This window comes from Fonsecaea monophora (assembly GCF_001642475.1).
Source record: "Fonsecaea monophora strain CBS 269.37 chromosome Unknown Scaff103, whole genome shotgun sequence".
In the NCBI taxonomy this organism is placed as follows: domain Eukaryota; kingdom Fungi; phylum Ascomycota; class Eurotiomycetes; order Chaetothyriales; family Herpotrichiellaceae; genus Fonsecaea; species Fonsecaea monophora.
In genome coordinates this window covers 58332-78349 of record NW_019174034.1, presented here as the reverse complement: position 1 = coordinate 78349, position 20018 = coordinate 58332, and the positions used below count along the sequence as shown (strand labels likewise).

General features: G+C 51.9%; 7 protein-coding genes across 7 annotated transcripts; 3 read left to right on the top strand and 4 right to left on the bottom strand.

Moving 5' to 3' along the window:
* Positions 1–417: 417 nt before the first annotated feature.
* AYO21_09840 (hypothetical protein) lies at positions 418–2094 on the bottom strand (the record flags this gene model as incomplete). The annotated part of the gene is made up of 2 exons (XM_022659769.1): positions 418–1668; positions 1723–2094. The coding sequence occupies 2 exons, from the start codon at positions 2092–2094 to the stop codon at positions 418–420; spliced, it is 1623 nt and encodes a 540-aa protein (XP_022507932.1).
* A 455-nt stretch (positions 2095–2549) lies between these two features.
* AYO21_09839 (hypothetical protein) lies at positions 2550–5057 on the top strand (the record flags this gene model as incomplete). The annotated part of the gene is made up of 4 exons (XM_022659768.1): positions 2550–2822; positions 3062–3636; positions 3696–4130; positions 4187–5057. The coding sequence occupies 4 exons, from the start codon at positions 2550–2552 to the stop codon at positions 5055–5057; spliced, it is 2154 nt and encodes a 717-aa protein (XP_022507931.1).
* Positions 5058–5287: 230 nt separating this feature from the next.
* AYO21_09838 (hypothetical protein) lies at positions 5288–7195 on the bottom strand (the record flags this gene model as incomplete). The annotated part of the gene is made up of 4 exons (XM_022659767.1): positions 5288–6393; positions 6442–6760; positions 6807–6879; positions 6969–7195. The coding sequence occupies 4 exons, from the start codon at positions 7193–7195 to the stop codon at positions 5288–5290; spliced, it is 1725 nt and encodes a 574-aa protein (XP_022507930.1).
* A 709-nt stretch (positions 7196–7904) lies between these two features.
* AYO21_09837 (hypothetical protein) lies at positions 7905–9725 on the bottom strand (the record flags this gene model as incomplete). Its single annotated transcript, XM_022659766.1, has 1 exon — positions 7905–9725. The coding sequence occupies one exon, from the start codon at positions 9723–9725 to the stop codon at positions 7905–7907; it is 1821 nt and encodes a 606-aa protein (XP_022507929.1).
* A 734-nt stretch (positions 9726–10459) lies between these two features.
* AYO21_09836 (hypothetical protein) lies at positions 10460–12254 on the bottom strand (the record flags this gene model as incomplete). Its single annotated transcript, XM_022659765.1, has 3 exons — positions 10460–10788; positions 10843–12038; positions 12094–12254. 3 exons carry the CDS (start codon positions 12252–12254, stop codon positions 10460–10462), a joined length of 1686 nt encoding a protein of 561 aa, XP_022507928.1.
* A 2285-nt stretch (positions 12255–14539) lies between these two features.
* Positions 14540–17152, top strand: AYO21_09835 (hypothetical protein; the record flags this gene model as incomplete). The annotated part of the gene is made up of 1 exon (XM_022659764.1): positions 14540–17152. One exon carries the CDS (start codon positions 14540–14542, stop codon positions 17150–17152), a length of 2613 nt encoding a protein of 870 aa, XP_022507927.1.
* A 559-nt stretch (positions 17153–17711) lies between these two features.
* AYO21_09834 (hypothetical protein) lies at positions 17712–19310 on the top strand (the record flags this gene model as incomplete). Its single annotated transcript, XM_022659763.1, has 1 exon — positions 17712–19310. The coding sequence occupies one exon, from the start codon at positions 17712–17714 to the stop codon at positions 19308–19310; it is 1599 nt and encodes a 532-aa protein (XP_022507926.1).
* Positions 19311–20018: the final 708 nt, after the last annotated feature.

Here is a 20018-nt window from a genome sequence, read left to right as displayed (position 1 = left end):
ACCATAACACCCGCCGGGGTAGTTCTCCGTTCATCCCCGGTTGTAAGATCATACCACATGGAATCCGGGATGGTGATTGGGTATCATCCTGGTCGTAATCCAACCCTGGATTTCAGGATTTGCTGATTGACGTGCGGCTGGAAAAGCAATGCCTTTTCCGACATTTTCAAAAGACGCGGATTTGTGTTTGGTTGGTGCGAATCAAAACTATTTCCCACAGGGTGGATATCGACTGCAGCCATTCTGGGGTCATGTCGGCCCGGACTCTAGGCCTGAATTGAGAATGACATGGATGGGAGTCGGTGGCAAGACCGTCTCTTCAAATGAATATACCATCTGGCAGCAATCCAGCAGCAGAACCTCACTGCTCTATCTACCCTCTCCACCAAAGTTATTGATTCAGACATGTCTCTTTTCTCATTGAATCGAGGAAGTCTCTCCTAGCACCTTTCGGAGTAGTACCGCATCCCTTGGAACAAACGTTGCGCGGAAACGATGAGGCTGTGCGACCAGCTTGGATGAATCGGCGGTACCACGAACCGGGTCAAGGTCCACATCACCTTCAAGCCCAATTTTGAAGCAGCAAATAAGTCGCATAACAATGAGATAGAGCTCACGGTTGGCGAGCAAGAACCCAGCACACATACGATAGCCAACACCATATGTGAACAGAGGTGCATCTGGTTGTTCTAGCCAGCGACTTGGTCGGAAGACCTCAGGATCGTGCCATAATTTGGGATCTTCAGCGATTCTGTCAGCGGGAGGCATGAGATGGAAAGGAAAAGATGTCCTACCCATATTGCAGGCATGAGCATTTAAAAAGAACGTTGTTCCCTTAGGAAAATTCATGCCATCGTAAGTGATATCTTTGATAGAAGTCCGTGGCAAATTGAGTCTGAGAACGGTATACATCCTCAACCCTTCCTTCACCAGCGCCACAATATAAGGGATCTTTTGGTCATCATTGGCGTCGCAAAGGGGACTTTCAGCACCATGCAGCTCTTGAATTGCTTCATAAGCAGCTTCTTGAATATCAGGGCGTTTAGCCAAAACCGCTATAAGCCAAGCAACGGCTGTAGTGACCGTGTCGAGACCGCCAGATATCATAGTCAGGTTTATGCTGGTGACTTCTTCTTCGTTGAGTCGGATGTCCGGGTCATTAATGATCGTTTCTTGAATGCAGGGGCTCTGAATCCCCTTTTCCATACGGTCGAGAAGACCTCGATTCAGCTGATCGAGGTAGGCATCTTGTCGATGGCGTGTAGCTTTAGCTTTCATCACCGTTTGATTGAACGGTTTGAGCCTCAGGAGCGGAATATAATCTTGTAAGTTCCCAGTAACGCTCCTGAAACGGCTTACCTGGTCCTCCACTTCAATTACCTCGTTGAACAGCCTGTCATCGCGAGATTCCATCCGAATACCCCAGTTGGTGGTTAATGCAAGACTCAAGCTGAGACGTTGTGCACTTGGATAACAATCAAATGCCTTCTTGCCCCATTGACCCTCGACAAGTAAGTCTTTGCAGAACTCCCTCGTTTCGAGGTCGAGGTGGGCGACGTATCTTTGGGCAGAAGGGCGATTAAGTGCTGTCGCTGTCACTTTCCGTCGTCTTTTCAGGCTGTCACTGTATGGAGTGGTACCAACAGTGGTTGCTGCGCCCGTGAGGACCTTTTCCTATATCAGCTCTCGACCCATCCAAGACGACGTGCCTCGCATACGTACTTTGTGAAAAGTATAAAACTCTGGTCTTGAGCTCAACGCGGAAGTGTGTTGACCAAAGAGGCCTCTTGCTGATTCCGCAGAGTTGACAACAATTATAGGCACATTTCCAAGTGACACTTGATACACGGATCCGTATCTCTTGGACCAGATCCGATACTGCTCTGCAGCATTCTTCCGGATGGACCACAGATTTCCTACAAGCGGCAGACCGACTGGTCCAGGTATACCGGGGAGCCTCACAGAGTAGCGGATCAATTCGTTGATGACCAGGTATAACAATGGGACGAAGAGCGTCAAAACTGCAATGTAGTGGGCAGCTTGACCGACAGACAGGTCGCTGAAAGTTGGAAAAGAGATGCCAAGGGGGCCCATGTTGCTCTATACTGTGTCAAGGATCAATCTTACATGCAGAGCTCATTGACGGAGCAATACTAAGAAGACTGATGAAGTGGTGGTGGTAGGACTCAGCTCGTATCGAGAAGTGCTTGGAGTGCTATGGATTCGGTTGAGCAGCTTCTTTATTTGCAACTTAGGACTTCTGCTCCATCATCCAGCATTCATCTTAGCCGCTTCCAAGAACGATATGAGTCTGAGAATTCCCCTTGAACCGCGGAAAACTGCTCCAACGGAATATCGCCGCATGGGATTTGGTGAGAAATCCGAAGGCTGTTTTACCCCATTCGCCCCCAGGATACCAGGGCTAATTTCAATAGCAGGCTAAAGATTCATTCTCCGCCAACAAAAATGTTTTCCGTGATCCTGGGAATGTTTTCCATCACATATCCGCGTCGAGCCAATTCTTCCTCTGTGCAAATGAGCCTGCCCAAATGGACACTGAGAGATCACCGGGTCGATTCATGCTACCACCTGCACCTTCGCTACAGAACCTGATCCCGGCTTCTGGAGTAAATGACGCTATGTCCCCCGCCTCCTACAGCTTCGAGATTGGCAGTACCGGTTTCAGTCCCAACTTGCAGGAAGCGGCAATCTTTCTTGGTGACAAATGCAGGCCTGAGCACCAGAATTCCCGTGTGAGGCGAAGCTCAATGGGGTTGACGGGAAGCAGAAACGGCGGCAGTGCCAAGGCCAGAAGAACCAAGGTCAGCAGAGCATGCGATGCTTGCAAACAGTGAGCTGTCAACGGTATTTACGTTGCCATATTTCGCTGCTGACACGCAGGGACAGAAAGAGGACACGCTGCTCGGGAGATCAACCATGTGTCCGTTGCAGACACCTACACCTTTCCTGTGATTATTTTGCCAGCTACACCAGGGGTCGCCTACCCACAGTACCAACGGCTTCAGTGGCTGCTCAGGGTGAGGTCTGCCCTGGTTCACAGGATGAACTGGATGATATCCCTTCCATACTGAGTCGAGGCTCGATCATTTCAACGAAGTCCCGTCAACATGTGGACAACTCCAATGAGCACTCTGGTTCTGGACACGCGGCACATGTCTCATCACGGAACTCGCCAGTCCCCAGTACGAATATTGGCGGCCAGTATCATGGGCCTTCTTCTCCAATTACCTTCCTGGAAAGAGCCTGGAAACGCATCCGGGAGAACCACGCCTCAAGCATATCAAAGACTCTGGAAAAGGAGATGTCAGCTGAGGAGCCTCTTTTGGTGACCGACGGCAATGAAATGCGCCTCGCAGATGAGCGTTTCCGCATGCCGTCAAAGTCTCAGGCCTATAACCTAGTCGAGAGATATTTTGAAATCGCCACGCCTTTCTTCCGGTTCCTCCACAAGGGTGCAGTCACGAACCTGGTCAATATGCTGTATCAACAGCCAAGTGAGCCACATACTGCTCACAGCACTATATCTCAAAGCCAAGTCACGCTCTTGTTAATGATTTTTGCGGTGGCTGCCTCCGATTGTGGCGCAGACGGCGTTTTCGGAGACTACAGACAAAGGTGCTTTCAAGTAACCGACTTTGTTCTTGCCACGTCGCTGACTCTTAGAGTGACGACAGTGAATTGCTCCTCGAGGCTGCGCAAAGACGCTTGCAGCGAGAACGTGGTGCACCAACTCTGGACTCGGTCCAGGCGAGGCTTGTCGAATGTCTGCACCTCTTATCCAGTCGACATGCAAACGAAGTCTACTCGAAATTCGGGGCCACGGTCGCATTAATCATCACCCTGGGCCTTCATCGCCGTAAGCGGCCAGGAGGCTACAGATCGGAAATCGGAGCCATCGAACATGAGTGTCGCAAGCGAGCATTTTGGGTCGCCTATGTTCTAGATCGGTATCTCAGCGTTATGGGTGGCCGTCCACGGACTCTCCAAGATTTTGATGCTGATCAGGACTTTCCAGCAAGAGTACATGATGATGAGTTGACGTTTGAAGGCATTGAGCCCAGGGGAGGTCATTTTGACTGTGACATGGACGCACCCATCATGCATATCAAGTATCTCCTCCCTCAGCCTCGTTGTCGAGTGATGGAATTGCTAAATCCGAGTTCAGGCTTGCCCGGATCAGTGCCCAAAGCTCTGCTCAAGTATACCCTCTGCGGCGAATAGGTCAAGACGAAAGACTCTCACAAGCCCAAAGTATATCTGCAGACCTGGCAGCATGGAAAGGGGAGCTGCCGCCATTCCTCGGTATGATTCCTGCCTCGAGTCTGATCCCCAAGTTTCAACGACAGTCAGTTACTCTTTTCCTGGCACACGCCCACGCCGCTATTCACGCCAACAGGCCATTTCTTTTGAACAATTTTGCAACCGCCTCGAACCCACCTCATTTGACGCAACAAGCCGTCCGCTATATTCACGACTGCGTTGCCGCTGCTCGCAGCGTGGTGGATGTTCTGAAAAGTTTCGATGGTAATGGCATTGCTTTCCATTCCTGGTGGTTCACACAGTATATCTCGTTCTGTGCCGTGGCAGTCGTCTACATCTACACGATACAACAGCACCAGAAGTTAGTCTCCACCCCAGCAGCCTTTGCTTCGGACGAGACAGGTATTCAGTCATCGTTTCTCGCTTCTGGCAAGGAGAGAGACTGGTTCGCCATGGCAGAGAGCTGTCAGCAGAGGCTCGCAGCGGCTGCTAGGGAGAACTCACCAGGGACAAGGTATGCCATTGTTTTGGAGGAGCTGCGGCAAGAAACGTGCCGCCGTCTGTCGACGCATGGATCAGCTTATGGTGACGACGCCCACAGTGTCTCACGGGGGGTCGAACAAATCCCTTTGCAGGACGGAATACAAGATAGCTGGACTGAAGAAACGACCACAGATTTTGCACATATTTTCGATGATCTGGGCGCAGTAGATTGGATTGCGCACTTACATCACTTGGTAGGCCCACCTTCGGCTCTGATATCCAGCTTCATTTAATACGAACTAAGCATGAGCGACTACAGCAGGAAACACACCCTCTCGATAGTCAACAAGCCTCGGACAACACAAGTTCTTGAGCTTACCGAAATACCAGATGTAACGAGCATTGAAGCTGACCGGCTAAGAATGCTCTCGCAGTCTTGAAGACACAGCTCCTCAAAATGCAGGCCACGATTTTCGAAACGAAGAGTATCATTCTTGACATAGGCACTCGTAGTACCTCATCGTTATTTCCACGCTGTCCAAGCGATACTCTGTAGGATAAATCCAACAATACCCACAAGGAGAAGCCCCAAAGAAGTCCTGCTCAGTCTGGTCTCCTCCACAACTCTTCGGATCTTGGTGGCTTTATCGGCTGTCCCGAACATGGCAACCTCAGAGCCTCCCATGCCGAACGCATCATAGTCTGTCCACTCTACTGTTGCCAAATTTTTCTGGTAATCAATGGCTGTTCCCGCCCAGTTGTTCGTGATGAGACCGTCGGCTCTTTTCCACCAGCTGTTACAATTCGGGTCAGCGAACGATGTCTGTTGCAGCGCTTTTTGCAGGTCGAGCCAATAGCTGAGAGTCTTCTCTTCCGATGGACACAATGCCAGTCCGCCACCTGTGCGTCTAGCCTGCAGGACCTTATTGACAAGGACTGAGATGTACTTTGTCTGCGCTTCGATAACAAGTATCAAAGAGTTATGGGAGAGATTTGTGTTTGGCCCATACAGCATGCCAAAATTCGGAAGATCTGGCACCGTCACGCCTTTGTAAGCATAAGTCGCTTTCGCCCAGATGTCCTCCAGCCGCCTGCGGTTGCGCCCGGTGATGCCAATGGGCGACAAGAATGAGAATGTATCAAATCCAGTCGCCATCACGATCAAGTCGAACTTTTCTGCCGAGTCATGGCCTTGGAACTTGATTCCGTCTCGCGTAAATCGTTCGATCTTGTCGGTCTCCAATTTGACATTTTGCCTCAAAAAAGTAGGGTAGTAGTCGTCACTGATCACAGTCCTCTTGCATCCAGGATGGTATCTAGGGGACAATTTATCCCAAAGGTCAGGACGATTAGGCAGCTGTTCCCTCAAGAGATTGTAGTTCATAGATCTCATCAGATCGGCATAAGCCGAGTCAGCTTGGGTGACTGCGGAGTGAAAAGATTCCCGAAAGTCCATGGCCTCCGCTCGAGCTCGCCAGCGTGCTGGGGGGAGATATGTATGTAGGGTTTGCTGCCAGTGGGGAATCTTCTCATCATGGCGTGGAATAACCCAAGCGGGTGTTCTCTGACAGATGGTAATCTCAGATGCCAGTCTTGCGATTTCTGGAGCGATCTGTGCAGACGTGGCGCCTGTGACGTGTCAGTCAGAAGAGCAAGGATCAGAGCAAAGCGTCTTACCGGTCCCAATGACAGCAATTTTCTTTCCTTTCAAGTCATAGCTCCAGTCCCATCTGGCGGAATGCATGATCTTCCCCTGATAATCGTTGTATCCGGGAGTATCCATTCCTTTGGGATTGTTGAGTTGGCCAGTCGCCGCCACCAAGAAGTCACTGGTGATTTGATAGGTAGGGGTGAACTCGGATTCTTTCCCTTCGCCTACAGTCACTGTTATTTCCCACTTGAGGCATCTATCATTCCAGTTGGCAGCCTCGACGGTTGTGTGGAACCGAGTATACTTATAAAGTCCATATTTTTGAGCGACGCTGGTCAGGTAGTCCTGGTGACCCTCAGTATACAAGCACATACGAGGAGAAAGAACTAACCAGAATCTCTTCCTGGCCCGGATAACGATGAGACCATCGGGGGTTCTGTGCAAATGAGTAGGAGTAAAGCACGCTGAAGACATCACAACAGCAACCAGGATATCTGTTATCTCTCCTGGCTTTCATTAGTATCATCCGTGGTGTGGTTGTTGAGGTACTAACCAAGTTCCCCCGAAACCACCTCCCTTCTCCAGGAGTATTATGTTCTTGGCCCTCTGGGTGACTAAAAGATCGATTGCCATGCACATTCCAGATATTCCTCCACCAACAATGACTACCTCGGCTTTCGTAAAGTTGCGATTAGCATTGGGGATGTCGCGCCAATTTGCCTCATGCTTTTCGACTTCGCGAGCTTGGTACGAAGGCAGATAACCATATTTAGACGACATATTGAGTCTTGGGAGAAATTGACAAACCCCTGGGAGATATCTTTCCAGTCAACGTGGTATTTATGTTGGGCTGGGCGTCAAAATCAGCTGTCCTACTTGCGCAAACATGTGGTCGAGTTCGCTTTTCGGCGACGGTGGTTCGGAGTTGGCTTCAGGTGCTACGCTATGCGGTAGTTCCTCCAGGTAGCTCTTTATGCATCCCTTAGATATCGCCTAGATTCTGGTGTTAGAAAGAGAACCACTTCCAGTCGGTGCTGGGGTGTCCTCATGAATACCGTACGATCGTCTGGCCTTGACCAAAAACACCTCACGACAACGAGATGGAGCACTGATCTCATAGGACGGGTCGTAGCCAAGAAGCAGACCAATCGGCAAATTCCAGTAGATCTCGCAACTATTCCCAGGTAAGTAGCTGGCTTGATGCTTGTATATCCGGTCCCCGCGACACTCGTTCATTTCCCACCGGAGAGGGGGTGGACTAGAGTTAGTTAGCGACAAATGGTGAGCGAGTGAGCTAGCGGAATACGCAGTCCTCTATGAACTGGTGCTCTGCTGAAAACTGACGTTGTGCATCCCCGGCATCACACACCTGCTGGGCTTGCATTCTAGTCACTTCCTGGAGGAAACACAGTCTGGATGGCTAGCAGAAGAACGGAGGCAAACTGTCTCCTCCGCGTGCTTCGGACTTTCCACAGCAACTGCTAGAGCTTCAGAGCCTCGGCATCGGCATGAAAAAGGAAGACAATGTGATCTGATGGTAGGTTTGGGTGCCTTCTTCCAGAAACGCGCCGACCCCCCGACCATACTTGACATTGGGCAATCCTGTCGGGCTGCCGGGAGTCGCCTTTTCCTTTGCAGTCCTCAGCGCCTTCATCGGCAGGTAGACAGAAGCCGTCTTGATTTCAGCACCCAATGAGGGGTCGTAAGGCCACTTGACGAAGAAAATTTGAATTTTGCCGGTATCCCAGTATTGGTGGTCCTCCCAGATGCGTAGCCTTTGGGATTCTGGAATCTGGCTTGCTTCCGTCGCAACGACACCGTCCTCCTCCAGCTCCATGAGTGCCTCCAAGATGGTGCTACCTGTACAGCCTTGAAGATCCCCTTCAGTCCTGTTTGTTTGGGCTAGTAAGTGGACGGCAGCTCTCCGAACAATTGGATCGCGGCATCTTCCAGCAACAAAGGCCAAGGTATCGATCACCCCGGAGTCTATTCCGAACGAAGTTCTTCTAAAAGCTCTAGCAGGGTTGCCGATGGCCTCAGTGTAAAGATCAACAATTTCTGCGAATTTGTCAAGGTGGCGATCATAGCTGCATTCCTCACTCGTCCCCAGAGTATCGAACAGGATCGAGGCGACCAGTGCGGCGGCTCTCAGGAGCTTCTTCGAAGTGACCAAAGCATCATATCGCTCAAGTGCAGTGATCCTTGTATCTTCGAGGGCGGCATTCCAGCTTGCCAGCAAAGCCTGCACCTGTGACCGCTGTTCACTGGGCGCGAACGACGGGTCTATATTCTCTTGCGCCCACTCCACAATTTCTTCAAGCTTGTTGCGCGCCTCGAAGAGATTTCCAAAGCAGTAGGGGATTTCTGGCAGCGTCAAGCGATGCTCCACCTTGCTCAGTTTGATGGAGGCACTGAGGGCCAAGGCAGAAGGGATGTCGACGATACTGCAGAACCTCATGCGCAGACGCTCAATAATGGGGCGAAGGAAGTTGTTCAGGACCGTCTTTTCGCTGTCAGAAAGGCTGAGATCACCGGTTCCTAGTCTTTTGTCAATGTCGGTAATCAAGCTATGTCCCGACTTCAGTAGTTGATAGGCGGTGTGGCTGTCCTGGAGATTCTGAAGGCATATAAAGATGACACACGAGATTAGAGTGGCGATATCAGACATTGCGGTTTCATACGCTATTCGAGAAGCCTTGCTGCTCTGGTGGAGAGCCAACTCTTGCAAATTCGAGCGTTCATCTGACTCTCCGTCCACCTCGGACGATTCATGAAGTGCGCCGAGGGCGACTACTCCGTGGAGAATGGAGCGGTTTATGTGACATGCCTGAAGGATGAGCTTGTTCCAGAATATTGCGTCTCTCCAACCGGACCACTCGGGCGCGGTTCTCTGGCAGAAGAAAACCAAGCTGCGCAACTCCTGGGGCTCAAGTCCCGGGAAAGTGCTTACAGCCTGCAAGATTCGGGTCGAAGGGGTCATGGGGGACCTGACAGTTGGTGATAAAGACGCCGGGAAGAGCGAACGCGGGTAATCAGGACTTTGAACTTGCACATTTGTATCCAGGCGAAGATCTGGCTGTCCTAGCGGAACTGGTGTCTGTTCGGCGTCAACGTGATCCTTTCCTCTGATTCTCTTAGGGTTATTTTCTGCCGAAGGGGTCGACTTGGCAGCTGCGTCATGAGCGGCTTTGGCTCTGAGTTGTCTTTCGTGTTGGACATGTTTTCGAATCTGTCGAGTTTCGGCCTTGGAACTGCGCGACAGTACTGTCGACCCACTGTCCTTGTTAATCCAAAGTAGTGAATCCGGCATGCTTCTTGTAGAAGGGCTTGCTTGCGGAAAGAGACTGGAACGAGCAGATATTGAGGGTTTGGTTCGGAAGTTCAGTGGAAAAGGGCAGGCGAATGGAAAAGCCTGATCAATATCAAGAAGTGGGGGAACTTGAATCGCTGAGGATGATCAGCCGCTGCGATAGGATGCTAGACATCATGGGCATTATTGTCATTGTCGTAATGCCACGGCGCCGTCCTTGGGAGTTGTTAGGCCGCCCTTTGAATTGTCAAACGGCTAGCGAACAGGTGGGACAATAGAATTGTGTGCGAGGAATTCTATCGGGGCCTCGGAGAGGGGATCGACCGTGTTCGACTTGGCGACAAAGGAACCATGGATGAAAGGTGTTTGGATTCAGGTTTGGGACGTTAGGCATCATTCATGCTAAAACTTTGTGCTTGGGGTTGAGTGGTGAGTGCGAGGGGAACCAGTCAGAGCTGCGGGACAAGTACGAGTACCGAGTACCAGAGATCGGGACCACAAGCGGAAACTACGGCTCTCTGCAGGTTTGAACGGGGCAGTGACTGGCTGGTCGGCTACAAGGGCAGGCGACCCGCGTGATTTGCTACTCCACCTACTCCTGCTGCTGCTGATCAGGCACAATTTCCTACAAACTCTGACAAATTCACTCTGTTATTGTACTTGGTAGCAGCTGGTGGAATAGGGAAAATGCAGTAAACATTACTGGCCTCTGGCAACCTTCGTGAAACCATTGCTTACACCTCCGACTTGATTTCTGCTGCTTCAATTCCCTTCTGCTTTCCTTCACTGCTGTGTGCAGATTCGCCATCGAGAATCTCCGTCCCTCCTGCTGTGTAATGCACATTGATACGAGGCCCTTTGAACCATTTTCGGCCGTTGATCGCGTACCATGACATGGCCAAAAACATCGAGCCCCCATAGATGAGACATGTCCAGTTCATCGTCAGTGGAGTCAGGTCTTTGCCCTTGACCGCAGGAAAGCACAGCGCCGGAACAATCAACAACCACCAACCAAAGGCAACTGCTCCTAAGGGCTTCGAGTATTTCCCGAGGTTCCAAGGGCCTGCAAATTTGGATTTAGTCATAGCCAAGCGAAGTTTGAGTGCTCCCGGCTTACCTGGTTTGAATCTGCCATTATCGAAGAACAACTTCAATGCCACAGGCGTCGTGAATGCCGTATACTGCGCGATGGCACCAATGCTGAACACGGCACCGATGGCGACAGGGCTGGCAAACATCAATAGCCCGAGCAGAGCCGCGACCAACAGAACGCCCCAGGTTGCGTAAACCGGTGTCCTGGTTTTTGGATGGATCTGACTCCACCACCGAGATCCCACGATGGCGCCGTCGCGAGAGTAAGCGAATATCACACGAGTCGCTGTGACGGTACAACCAACCCCGACAAAGAACTGAGCAATTATGTTGAGGGAGAACATGGCAAGGCCCGCTTTTTGGCCCAAAACCTGCAGACACAGGCTACCGAACGGCTGCCCATACTGACCCGCCACGACATCGGTTATGTCGGTGACGGTATACACGATGATCAACATGATGGCAAAGCCCAAGACCAGGCCTGATTGAGCGGTCATGGCAATGGCTCGGGGGGAAGCAATGTTGGCATTGCTGCATTCCTCCGACAGGTGGAAGGGTGCATCATACCCGGACAGAGTCCAGATGGTGGTGAGAAATCCCATGATGGTAGACCAGCCAATTGGCCACTCAGTGCCGTTGGGGAAACTGGTCCATACATAGTGACTGTGATTGGTCTTTGGGTGATGAATCGAACCCACTGGGAACCAGATGACAAAAATTAGTATGACAATGAGGTTCCATATCGTCCCAATCTTATTGACCCAGCCGATGAACCAGGTCGACTGCATTGTGATGAGACCATTAATAACCAGGATAGCGAGCAATGTGAGGTATATGTGCCATGTCTCCGGCTCGTAGCCGGGATAAGCGATCATTCCACAGGTGACGAGCATAGAAGCCAGAGCATAGTTAACGGAGCATGGGCCGGTAACGAAGCCGCAGAAATTGGACCATCCAACAAACCAGGACGCTAACGGTCCCCATCCCTCAGGAGCAAGAACGGCGGAAGCGTAGTAAAGACCGCCGGCGGTAGGCATGCTTGAACATAATTCGGCCATGGTGTAGGCGGTGGCCTGAATAAAAAGCGCAGCAATGAGCCACCCCCAAATGGCACCGCCCGTTCCCGAATAACCCAAGCTGTAGCCAATCGTGGACGCAATCGAAGGCAAAAGGCCTAGGACGGAGAACGACACTGAAAACGATTCCCAGATCGTGAAATCTCTGGTGTTTGGTCAGCATGACAGCTAGCATGAGACGACTGGGGCCAGACACTGACCTCTTGAATTCTTGTTTATATCCTAAAGCACCCAAAGTAACCTCGTCATGACTGGCGCCTTCTTCCAAGACAGCATGGGTGCCACGTTTGGCGAGGACGGATGTTACGCCAACGGCGTTCTCGTCGATGACGGTCACTGAAAGCTTGCGAGGGGCACTCATGTTGAAGAGAAGCTCGAGTTTCGATGAAATGTGGCAACGACCGAGCTTGGGATGAGATTCGCATGGAAAAGGGACATGATCAGGGCTTTATTACCTTTCCTATCCAAGACTCATTCGGTTCTGACGATATTTTAGCGAGGCACGCGTGATAAGCTTGCCTTCACCGGGTGAACCAAGGTCCTGGGAGCGGCACTCTTTGCGATAACTGGTGGGTATGGGGAAGTCTGCCAGCAGCAGGTAGGGTGGTCCGTTTCTCGAACTAGCAGGTGTGTAACGATGCCAGGGCGTCGCGAACGCAGAGACGTCCGGGAGAAGGCCGCTCTGAGGTCAAATCCCTGCTGTCGAATGATAAGTGGGCTGCTTGACAGGAGCTTAACAGAGCTCTACTGCCTCTGCCGACCTTATCAGTGGTTTTCTATCGGATTTGACGTCTGGTGGCGTTGCTGTCGCCAATGGCCATCACCCATGATGATGAACGCAGTCGGACTAAGCAAGCCCCTCGATAGACCATGTAGACCCTACCGGAAGTCATCGACACGAGATCTTGATTTGCTGAAAACGGGGCGAGAAAGATAGACCCTGCGGAGTATTGTTGGCCGGTATTAACAATTACTTGGCACAAGAGCCATGCGAAGACGGCGGAGGAGGGCACCATAGGGGGGAGGGCGCCTTATCAGGTCATGGAACGACCAAGTCCGCAATGTCATATCAAACCAATTGCCCTCTAGGTTGCTGCTGGTTGCTGCTGAGGTATAGAGATACCAGTTGTGGGATTTCTCCGCCCAACAGCATATCGAGGATGCGGGGAAGTTAAATGGGTTTCGGTGATACAAGAACCACAATGTACTCGGTACTCAGCGAGACATGACAAAAGTGTCAGATCCTTGGACCTTGCTTGACCCGAGTCACTTGACGACTACTGCTTGCTGGGAATGGGACCATGACAAAGACTACTGCGTAGCCTCGTTCACGGATCAGTCGGTTTCAAGGGTCCAACAGCCTCAGCAGTCTGCAGGGCTCAACCATCTGAGACACAGGAGAACGCACATCTGAAACAGGTGGATGTTCATGGAGAAAGGAGAGTTTTTCCACTCGCGACTATTTCAGCATCACAGAACAGTGCGACGACGGGTCACGACCAGTGACAAGAAATGTTCGGCCGCAAATCCGCGACTGGCGAAGTTTTGGATATGATCCACGTCGAACGAGACGCGTAGGTAAGTCGTGAGGGAGGCCACGCCACGCGGTACAAGTGCTGGATTGGGATGATATGCCTGAAAGACGACAAACAAGGAGCATTCTGGAGATCGGAAAAGGCAGAAGAAAATTGTGGGTTGCAGAAAAGATATTTTCAATACCACTCTGTTGTACTTGATGCGATGTCCATATATTCGAGTAACCACCAAGTAACTCGTACGAAGTACTCGTCCTGGTACATAATATCTACTCGTAGTTAAAGCCACTGCTGACAAGGAGTGGTTGGGTGCTGGCTGAGTTGACCCCGGTGAGTATCGATAACGGGCCACCAAAGCCCCAGCAACGGCCCCTGCGTAGCCTAGTGGCGCCCCTCCGACCCCCGAAAAGGCTGGCCCAGACCCCAAACGTCCAAGACGTCGCCCTTCTAGCGGACCTCCCCTGCTTTTCCCTGGTGGTCTGCTATGGCTTTTGGAGGGTCTGTTCCAGGGCCGTGATGGGTAGCCCAGGCAGTGGGTCCGTGCCAGCCAACCTTTTTCCTCTGTTGCCAAATCCCCCCCAAGCGCTAATACAAGCCACAACTGCGTCAGTGGTTGGTAGATCTTACTTTCCCATGTCACATCTTCAACCTGTTCCAAGTTCCCCTTCTCTGTCTTCTTGTCCATGCTTTTCCTGTAAGTTTGTAACGCTTTAACCACCTCACATCTATCGCAGCCTCCGTTCTCCCAGGAACTGTTCCGGACCACTCGACTCGAACGCTCCTAAAGGACGCAATCGAACCCCCAATCCCTCTCAGCCAGCATATCAACAAGATATTCCCCACGACTCTGTCTGCACATTCGAACGCCCGGACCCAACGCTTCCTTCCTCGCGCTGCTAACAGAAGCATTCGAAACCCCCCGGAACGACCTGGACGTTGAAAGACTATATTATTCAAACCGAGCACTTCGAAGTGGCTCTGAAAAAGATCCTCTGCTTACTCACGCAAGCCTCACGACAGGATTCACCAGCGTCCATGGCCTCGACGTCGTAGCGCTATTCTACGTTGGTGGCCCGCGCACGCGGTTGTTCGAACCGCACACATCCATACCATGGAAAATGTACCTCCGCAGGTATGGGCCGTGGCTCACACCCTGATAGCCCGCAATGAGACGACCAATTCAACCGCCACCGATTCCAATGACGCAGCAGCAAACCGTCCGCCTGTCTACAAAGCAATCGGACTCAGTCTGGCTGTCGCTTCGGGCTTGTTCATCGGTATCTCATTTGTGATGAAAAAGACCGGACTTCTCAAGGCGAACGCCAAATATAATGAGGAAGCCGGTGAGGGTTACGGCTACCTCAAAAATGTTTGGTGGTGGGGAGGCATGACGCTGATGATCCTGGGCGAAATCTGTAACTTTGTTGCTTATGCGTTCGTCGACGCCATCCTCGTCACCCCCCTGGGGGCGCTAAGTGTTGTGGTCACAACCATTCTTTCTGCCATCTTTCTCAAGGAGCGCCTGAGTTTCGTGGGCAAAGTGGGCTGCTTCAATTGCATCGTCGGCAGCATTGTCATTGTTCTCAACGCCCCCGAGCAAAGCGCTGTCGCCGATATTCAAGAAATGCAGCACTTTGTCATCGCCCCAGGCTTCCTCAGCTATGCTGGTGTCGTGATTGTTGCATGCGTATTCATCGCCTTGTGGGCCGGGCCGCGCTACGGTAAGAAAAGCATGTTGGTCTACCTCAGCATCTGCAGCTTGATCGGTGGCCTTAGTGTCGTAGCGACCCAGGGACTGGGAAGTGCGGTCGTTGCCCAAGTGGGTGGAAAGTCCCAATTCAACCAATGGTTCCTCTACGTTCTACTGGTGTTTGTGATTGCGACTCTTCTAACTGAAATCATCTACCTCAATGCAAGTATGCCTCTTTCCCAGACACTATCCGGTGCTAATACCTTCCAGAAAGCCCTGAACATCTTCAATGCTGCTCTCGTCACTCCGACCTATTATGTCATCTTCACCAGCGCCACAATTATTACTTCCGCCATCCTATTTCGAGGTTTCAAGGGCACAGCCGTGTCCATCACCACCGTGATCATGGGGTTTCTCCAGATATGTGCCGGCGTCGTCCTTCTACAAATGTCCAAATCTGCGAAAGATGTTCCGGATGCCGCGGTCTTCAAGGGTGATCTCAATCAAGTCAGGGAGATTGCGGAGGTGGAGCAGCCGGAGACGGAGCCCAAGGCCGATGCTATTCGCGGCACTGCGGCTCTAATCAGAAGGATCTCCGTCTCGCGGCAAAAAATGGAACAGGAGGAAGCCAGACGGCTCCGGGAAGACAAACTCAAAGACCAACTCGAGCCACTTCGCGAGAACGAAATTGTGGAATGGGATGGACTCCGCCGTCGAAAAACAGTAATTGGCGAACCTGGCGCCGTTGTTCGACGGAAGACCGTTCATCCACCGCTGGGAATGTCACATTTTCCTGATCCAGAGCAAGAAGATGCCGAGCATGATGAAGCTGGATTCTTCGAAACTCTTCGGAATCGTGCTCAGAGCGTGATTCGTCACCCCAGTCCTCGTCACCATGCCACCATGCCGCAAGATTCTCTACGGAGCCCCATACATCCCGTTGCTTTGACGGATATCAAGGTCGTTCCATCCAAAGCCGAGTCACCCATCATACCCTATGGCCCAGGAAGCCTTGAAGATGCCCAAGAACGGATTTATGGACTCCCTCAAGGCCATTTGAAAGAAGGAGCGATCAGCATAGCAGCGCAACCCTCGCCCCGCTCCAAACCCCTACCCGCCAAACCGTCATCCTCCCCTGCACTCAAGCCACCCCACGAAGCAAGGCGCCAGTTCTCTTTCACCAACTTCCTTCGACCAAGTTCCCGCACTCCCGAGATTGACCCGGTGCTTTCTCGACCAAATCTCTCACATCGGACTAGCAGCCATGAACAAAGACGGGCGATGAAGAATGCATCCGAGGAGGAAAGATTGGGACTTGTCAAGGGTGATTCTCACGTTGCTTTGCTTGAGCATGAATCGTCTCGCTCGCCTGAGCGCCCATCTCAACCCTTTCCTTATGCCCATTCTCCCACCCATTCTCTGTCCAGCTCTGCTTCAAGCGTTGATGATTACTATCCTTATCAACACCCTTCTCCTCCTCAACATTCTCTGTCATATTCTGACGAGGTTGATGGTTGGCAGATGATGAACACCGTGAGTCGGTCGACCGAGACGATCCGAGCTTCGACACCACCATCCGGGATGGCAAGCACCCGGAGAAGGCCAAGTCCGCCGAGGATATATCAACCCCCACCTTTGCTCACGAGGAGTTCACCTCCGACAGACAGCAACGACGACCGAGCAATTCCAGGGACGATGGTGGGCGGCGGGACGACACAGGCCAGAGCCACACCAGCAGTGTCAGACCGTTTCCAGAGTTCATCGATGAGCCCGCCGAGCATTACGATCCGGCATCAAGACAGTGGTTTGCCCAGGATAGGTGGAGACGATCACCGGACTCAAGTCTCCGAGGACGCAAGAGTGAATAATGCCCACAGCTACGATGCAGTTCGGCTAGACAGCATTGAGGCAGAAGCCACCCGAAGACGATTTGAGGAGCAGAGCAAAAGAGAAAGAGAAGAGCGGCGGTTAAGAGCTGCCGGTCGACGGCAGAGTTGGAAACCTTCTGGTCCTGAAGGAGGGAGTTTCGTCTGAAGTCGGAGCGTTGTTTGAATTACGCAATTGAGCCTTTTCTCGGTAACAACAACGACATACCCACGATGTTTTGGCACAAAGGGAAAACGGACCTTTACGACTGATAGAAATGAGAACCTGACGAGTCTGGCGCAAAGCTAGACCGCGATCTCAAGTTATGTACATGTACGATACGTGACAGTAGGCTGAATATAGTACTTGTCCTACCACCGTGGGTCTACCACACCCCTCAACGAGATCTCCGTAGTAGGTCCTGACAACGACTCTTCATGATTTCCCAAAATGGACTTGGTCAGCGTCATAGGCTGTGGCGGTGCGCGTTGTTCTCTAGAAATTCTATTGCCTAACAAACCCAAACTCTGCCGGCTAGCATTAATCCCGAAGGTCCGTAAACTCGGGCAGCTCGGACGAACAACTGTGACAGACGAAATTCACACCACTCATGTTATTGCATTGACAGCCTACCCTATCCCTTCTTATTGTATTTTCTTCTCTTCGGATTGAGAGGCGGCGTTCCTGGCCTGCATTTACATGTCGCAGCGACGTTGGATCACGCAAAATGGCCGAGTCTCCTGCATCCGAAGCATCACAAGAGCCAGAATCGCCCGAAGAGCCGAACGCGGCGCATCCACCTACAAAAGCACCTGCGGTCAAGGACAAGGAATGTCCATACTGTCACCAGCAATTCACCTCGTCCTCTCTCGGTCGCCATCTTGATCAGTTTATCTCCAAGAAAAAACCAGATGGAGTCCACGATGTGGAGGAAATCCGAAGGCTACGAGGAGGCATCACGCGCCGCACTGCCAGGAGCAGCAAACGGGACAAGGACAAGAATGAGCGTGAAGGTACCCGATCATCACAGGCATCGCCAGGTCCCAGTATAGCTCCACAGCCGGGCACGCTCATCTCGTCCGCCGTTGAACTCAATCGCCTCCCTCCTGGTGGTATGCACGTACGATTGAACAGACTCAATTGGCAGGCTACGGGCGTGATTACAGATCCAACCACCCTCGACTCGCCGGTCACTGCTGCCGCTACCGCCATTGCTCCTCCCCCTACTCCTGCTGTGGTATCCAGCCCTTCTGGAACCAAGCGCAGCTTCTCCGTCTACGCCCAAGACCTCAACCACACTAACAATGCCGAAAATACTCGAGCTCTCGAACTCGCTCTGCGCGAGGTCCTCGACTGTCTCCGCGCAGCCACTAAACATGCCTCTCCCAAGCCTTCCCCCTTCAAATTTGATGTGCAGAGCGAGACGTTTCCCTCACTCTGCTTAAAGGTCTTGCCTGCGCCCGCAACCTTGTTCCAGGCTTCTCCCTTCTCCACGCCACAGTCCATTCCGATTAACCCACCTGGCCCCGACCAACTTGCGCCTCTACGTCAAATGCTAACCTCGACAATCGATCACTGGAAATGGCAGACCCTGCGCCTCGCGCAACCCACAACTTCCAATATTGCCGAGGAAGCGGACTTCCTAACACGAAGTGCGACGCAATGGACCGAATCTACCCTCTCACATCTGGAGGCAAGCTTTCAAAATTGGATGGCACATCCAACAGAGATTCGTAACCTGTTGTGGCAGGTGGAGTTGCTGAGGGCGTACAACACCGAGCAGCAGAAAGTACAAGAGATGGAGGAGAAACTTGAGAGATTACAGCAAGAGGCAAATCAGTTACAGCAACAGGTAGAGTACCTCTCCCGCTGCCAATGGCCACGCGAAATGGCGTTATGGCCGCCCGAGCGCAAAACATTTGGGTCTTCAATGCGCGAAGAACTGCGGTTGATGAGCCTAAACAAGGCACCCGTTGGATCAGCCAGAGCCGACGCACCTGGCGACATGGCATCCATGCCAAGCGAGAATGTCAATACAAGGCAAGGCGACAAATGGGACTTTGACAAGTTGGTCAATAAGTGGAAAGCGCATGTGAAGGAAGACAAAAACCGTCGCATGCCTCAAGCTCTGACACCTGTCGACGGAGCTGGTGGCGCCGGTGGAGGCACACCGGTGGTGAAGGTTGGAGAGCTCAAGAAGACGCAGAGCGAACCAGGCATTGGCATGAACGGCTTGTCTAATGGACAATCACCGACCAGTGCGGATGAACGCCGAAAGAGCGGGAGAAACCCAAAGGCAAATATCAGCATTATTTCAGACCTTTAAAGATGGACAGACCGCAATCCGCCATGGAAAAAATTATATTGTTACTTCAATCTTGACCATATCTACATTCGCTGTCTTCAAATAGTATATCATGACACATCCGTCGAGTGCTGCGCCCAACAAAAAGCGCTCATCGTATCATGCTAGAACGCCATTGTACTTTTTTTTAAAACCAAGTATCCCGCTCATCTTCCGAATAGAGCAATCCCGAAACCAACCTTGCGTTCGCCAAAACTTTCTTTTCGAGATCATCATCTTCATCAAGTTGAAAACGTACACGCCTGCGGGCGCGCGGGGTTTCCGAGAGCGTTATTCCTCTTCTTCTCCCTCTTCTATCTCCTTCTCCCGTTTCGCAAACAGGCTGACTCGGTTCTGGATCGCGTAGATGGCGTAACCCACAATGGCCAGCACAACGAAGAGGCAGATCACAATGATCGCAATCACGTAGTTTCTTTGCACCATGATGCTGATCGACTAGAGGTTGAGTGAGAGATGGGGGAGGCTGGGGTCGAAAGTGGCCGCCGATTGAGGCTAAGTTGCCGGGTGGTCGAAAGGGTTCGCTCTGGGTGCGTGCGTGTCCCGCAGAGGTGAATGTGCGAAATCGAACAGGGGGAGGCGGGCTGAGTCGAGGTCCACAGAGGAGCGAAGTGCTGTCGGGGAGTTTCCTGATGGGAACCGGTTCGGACTGGTGACTGCGAGGGGAGAGCG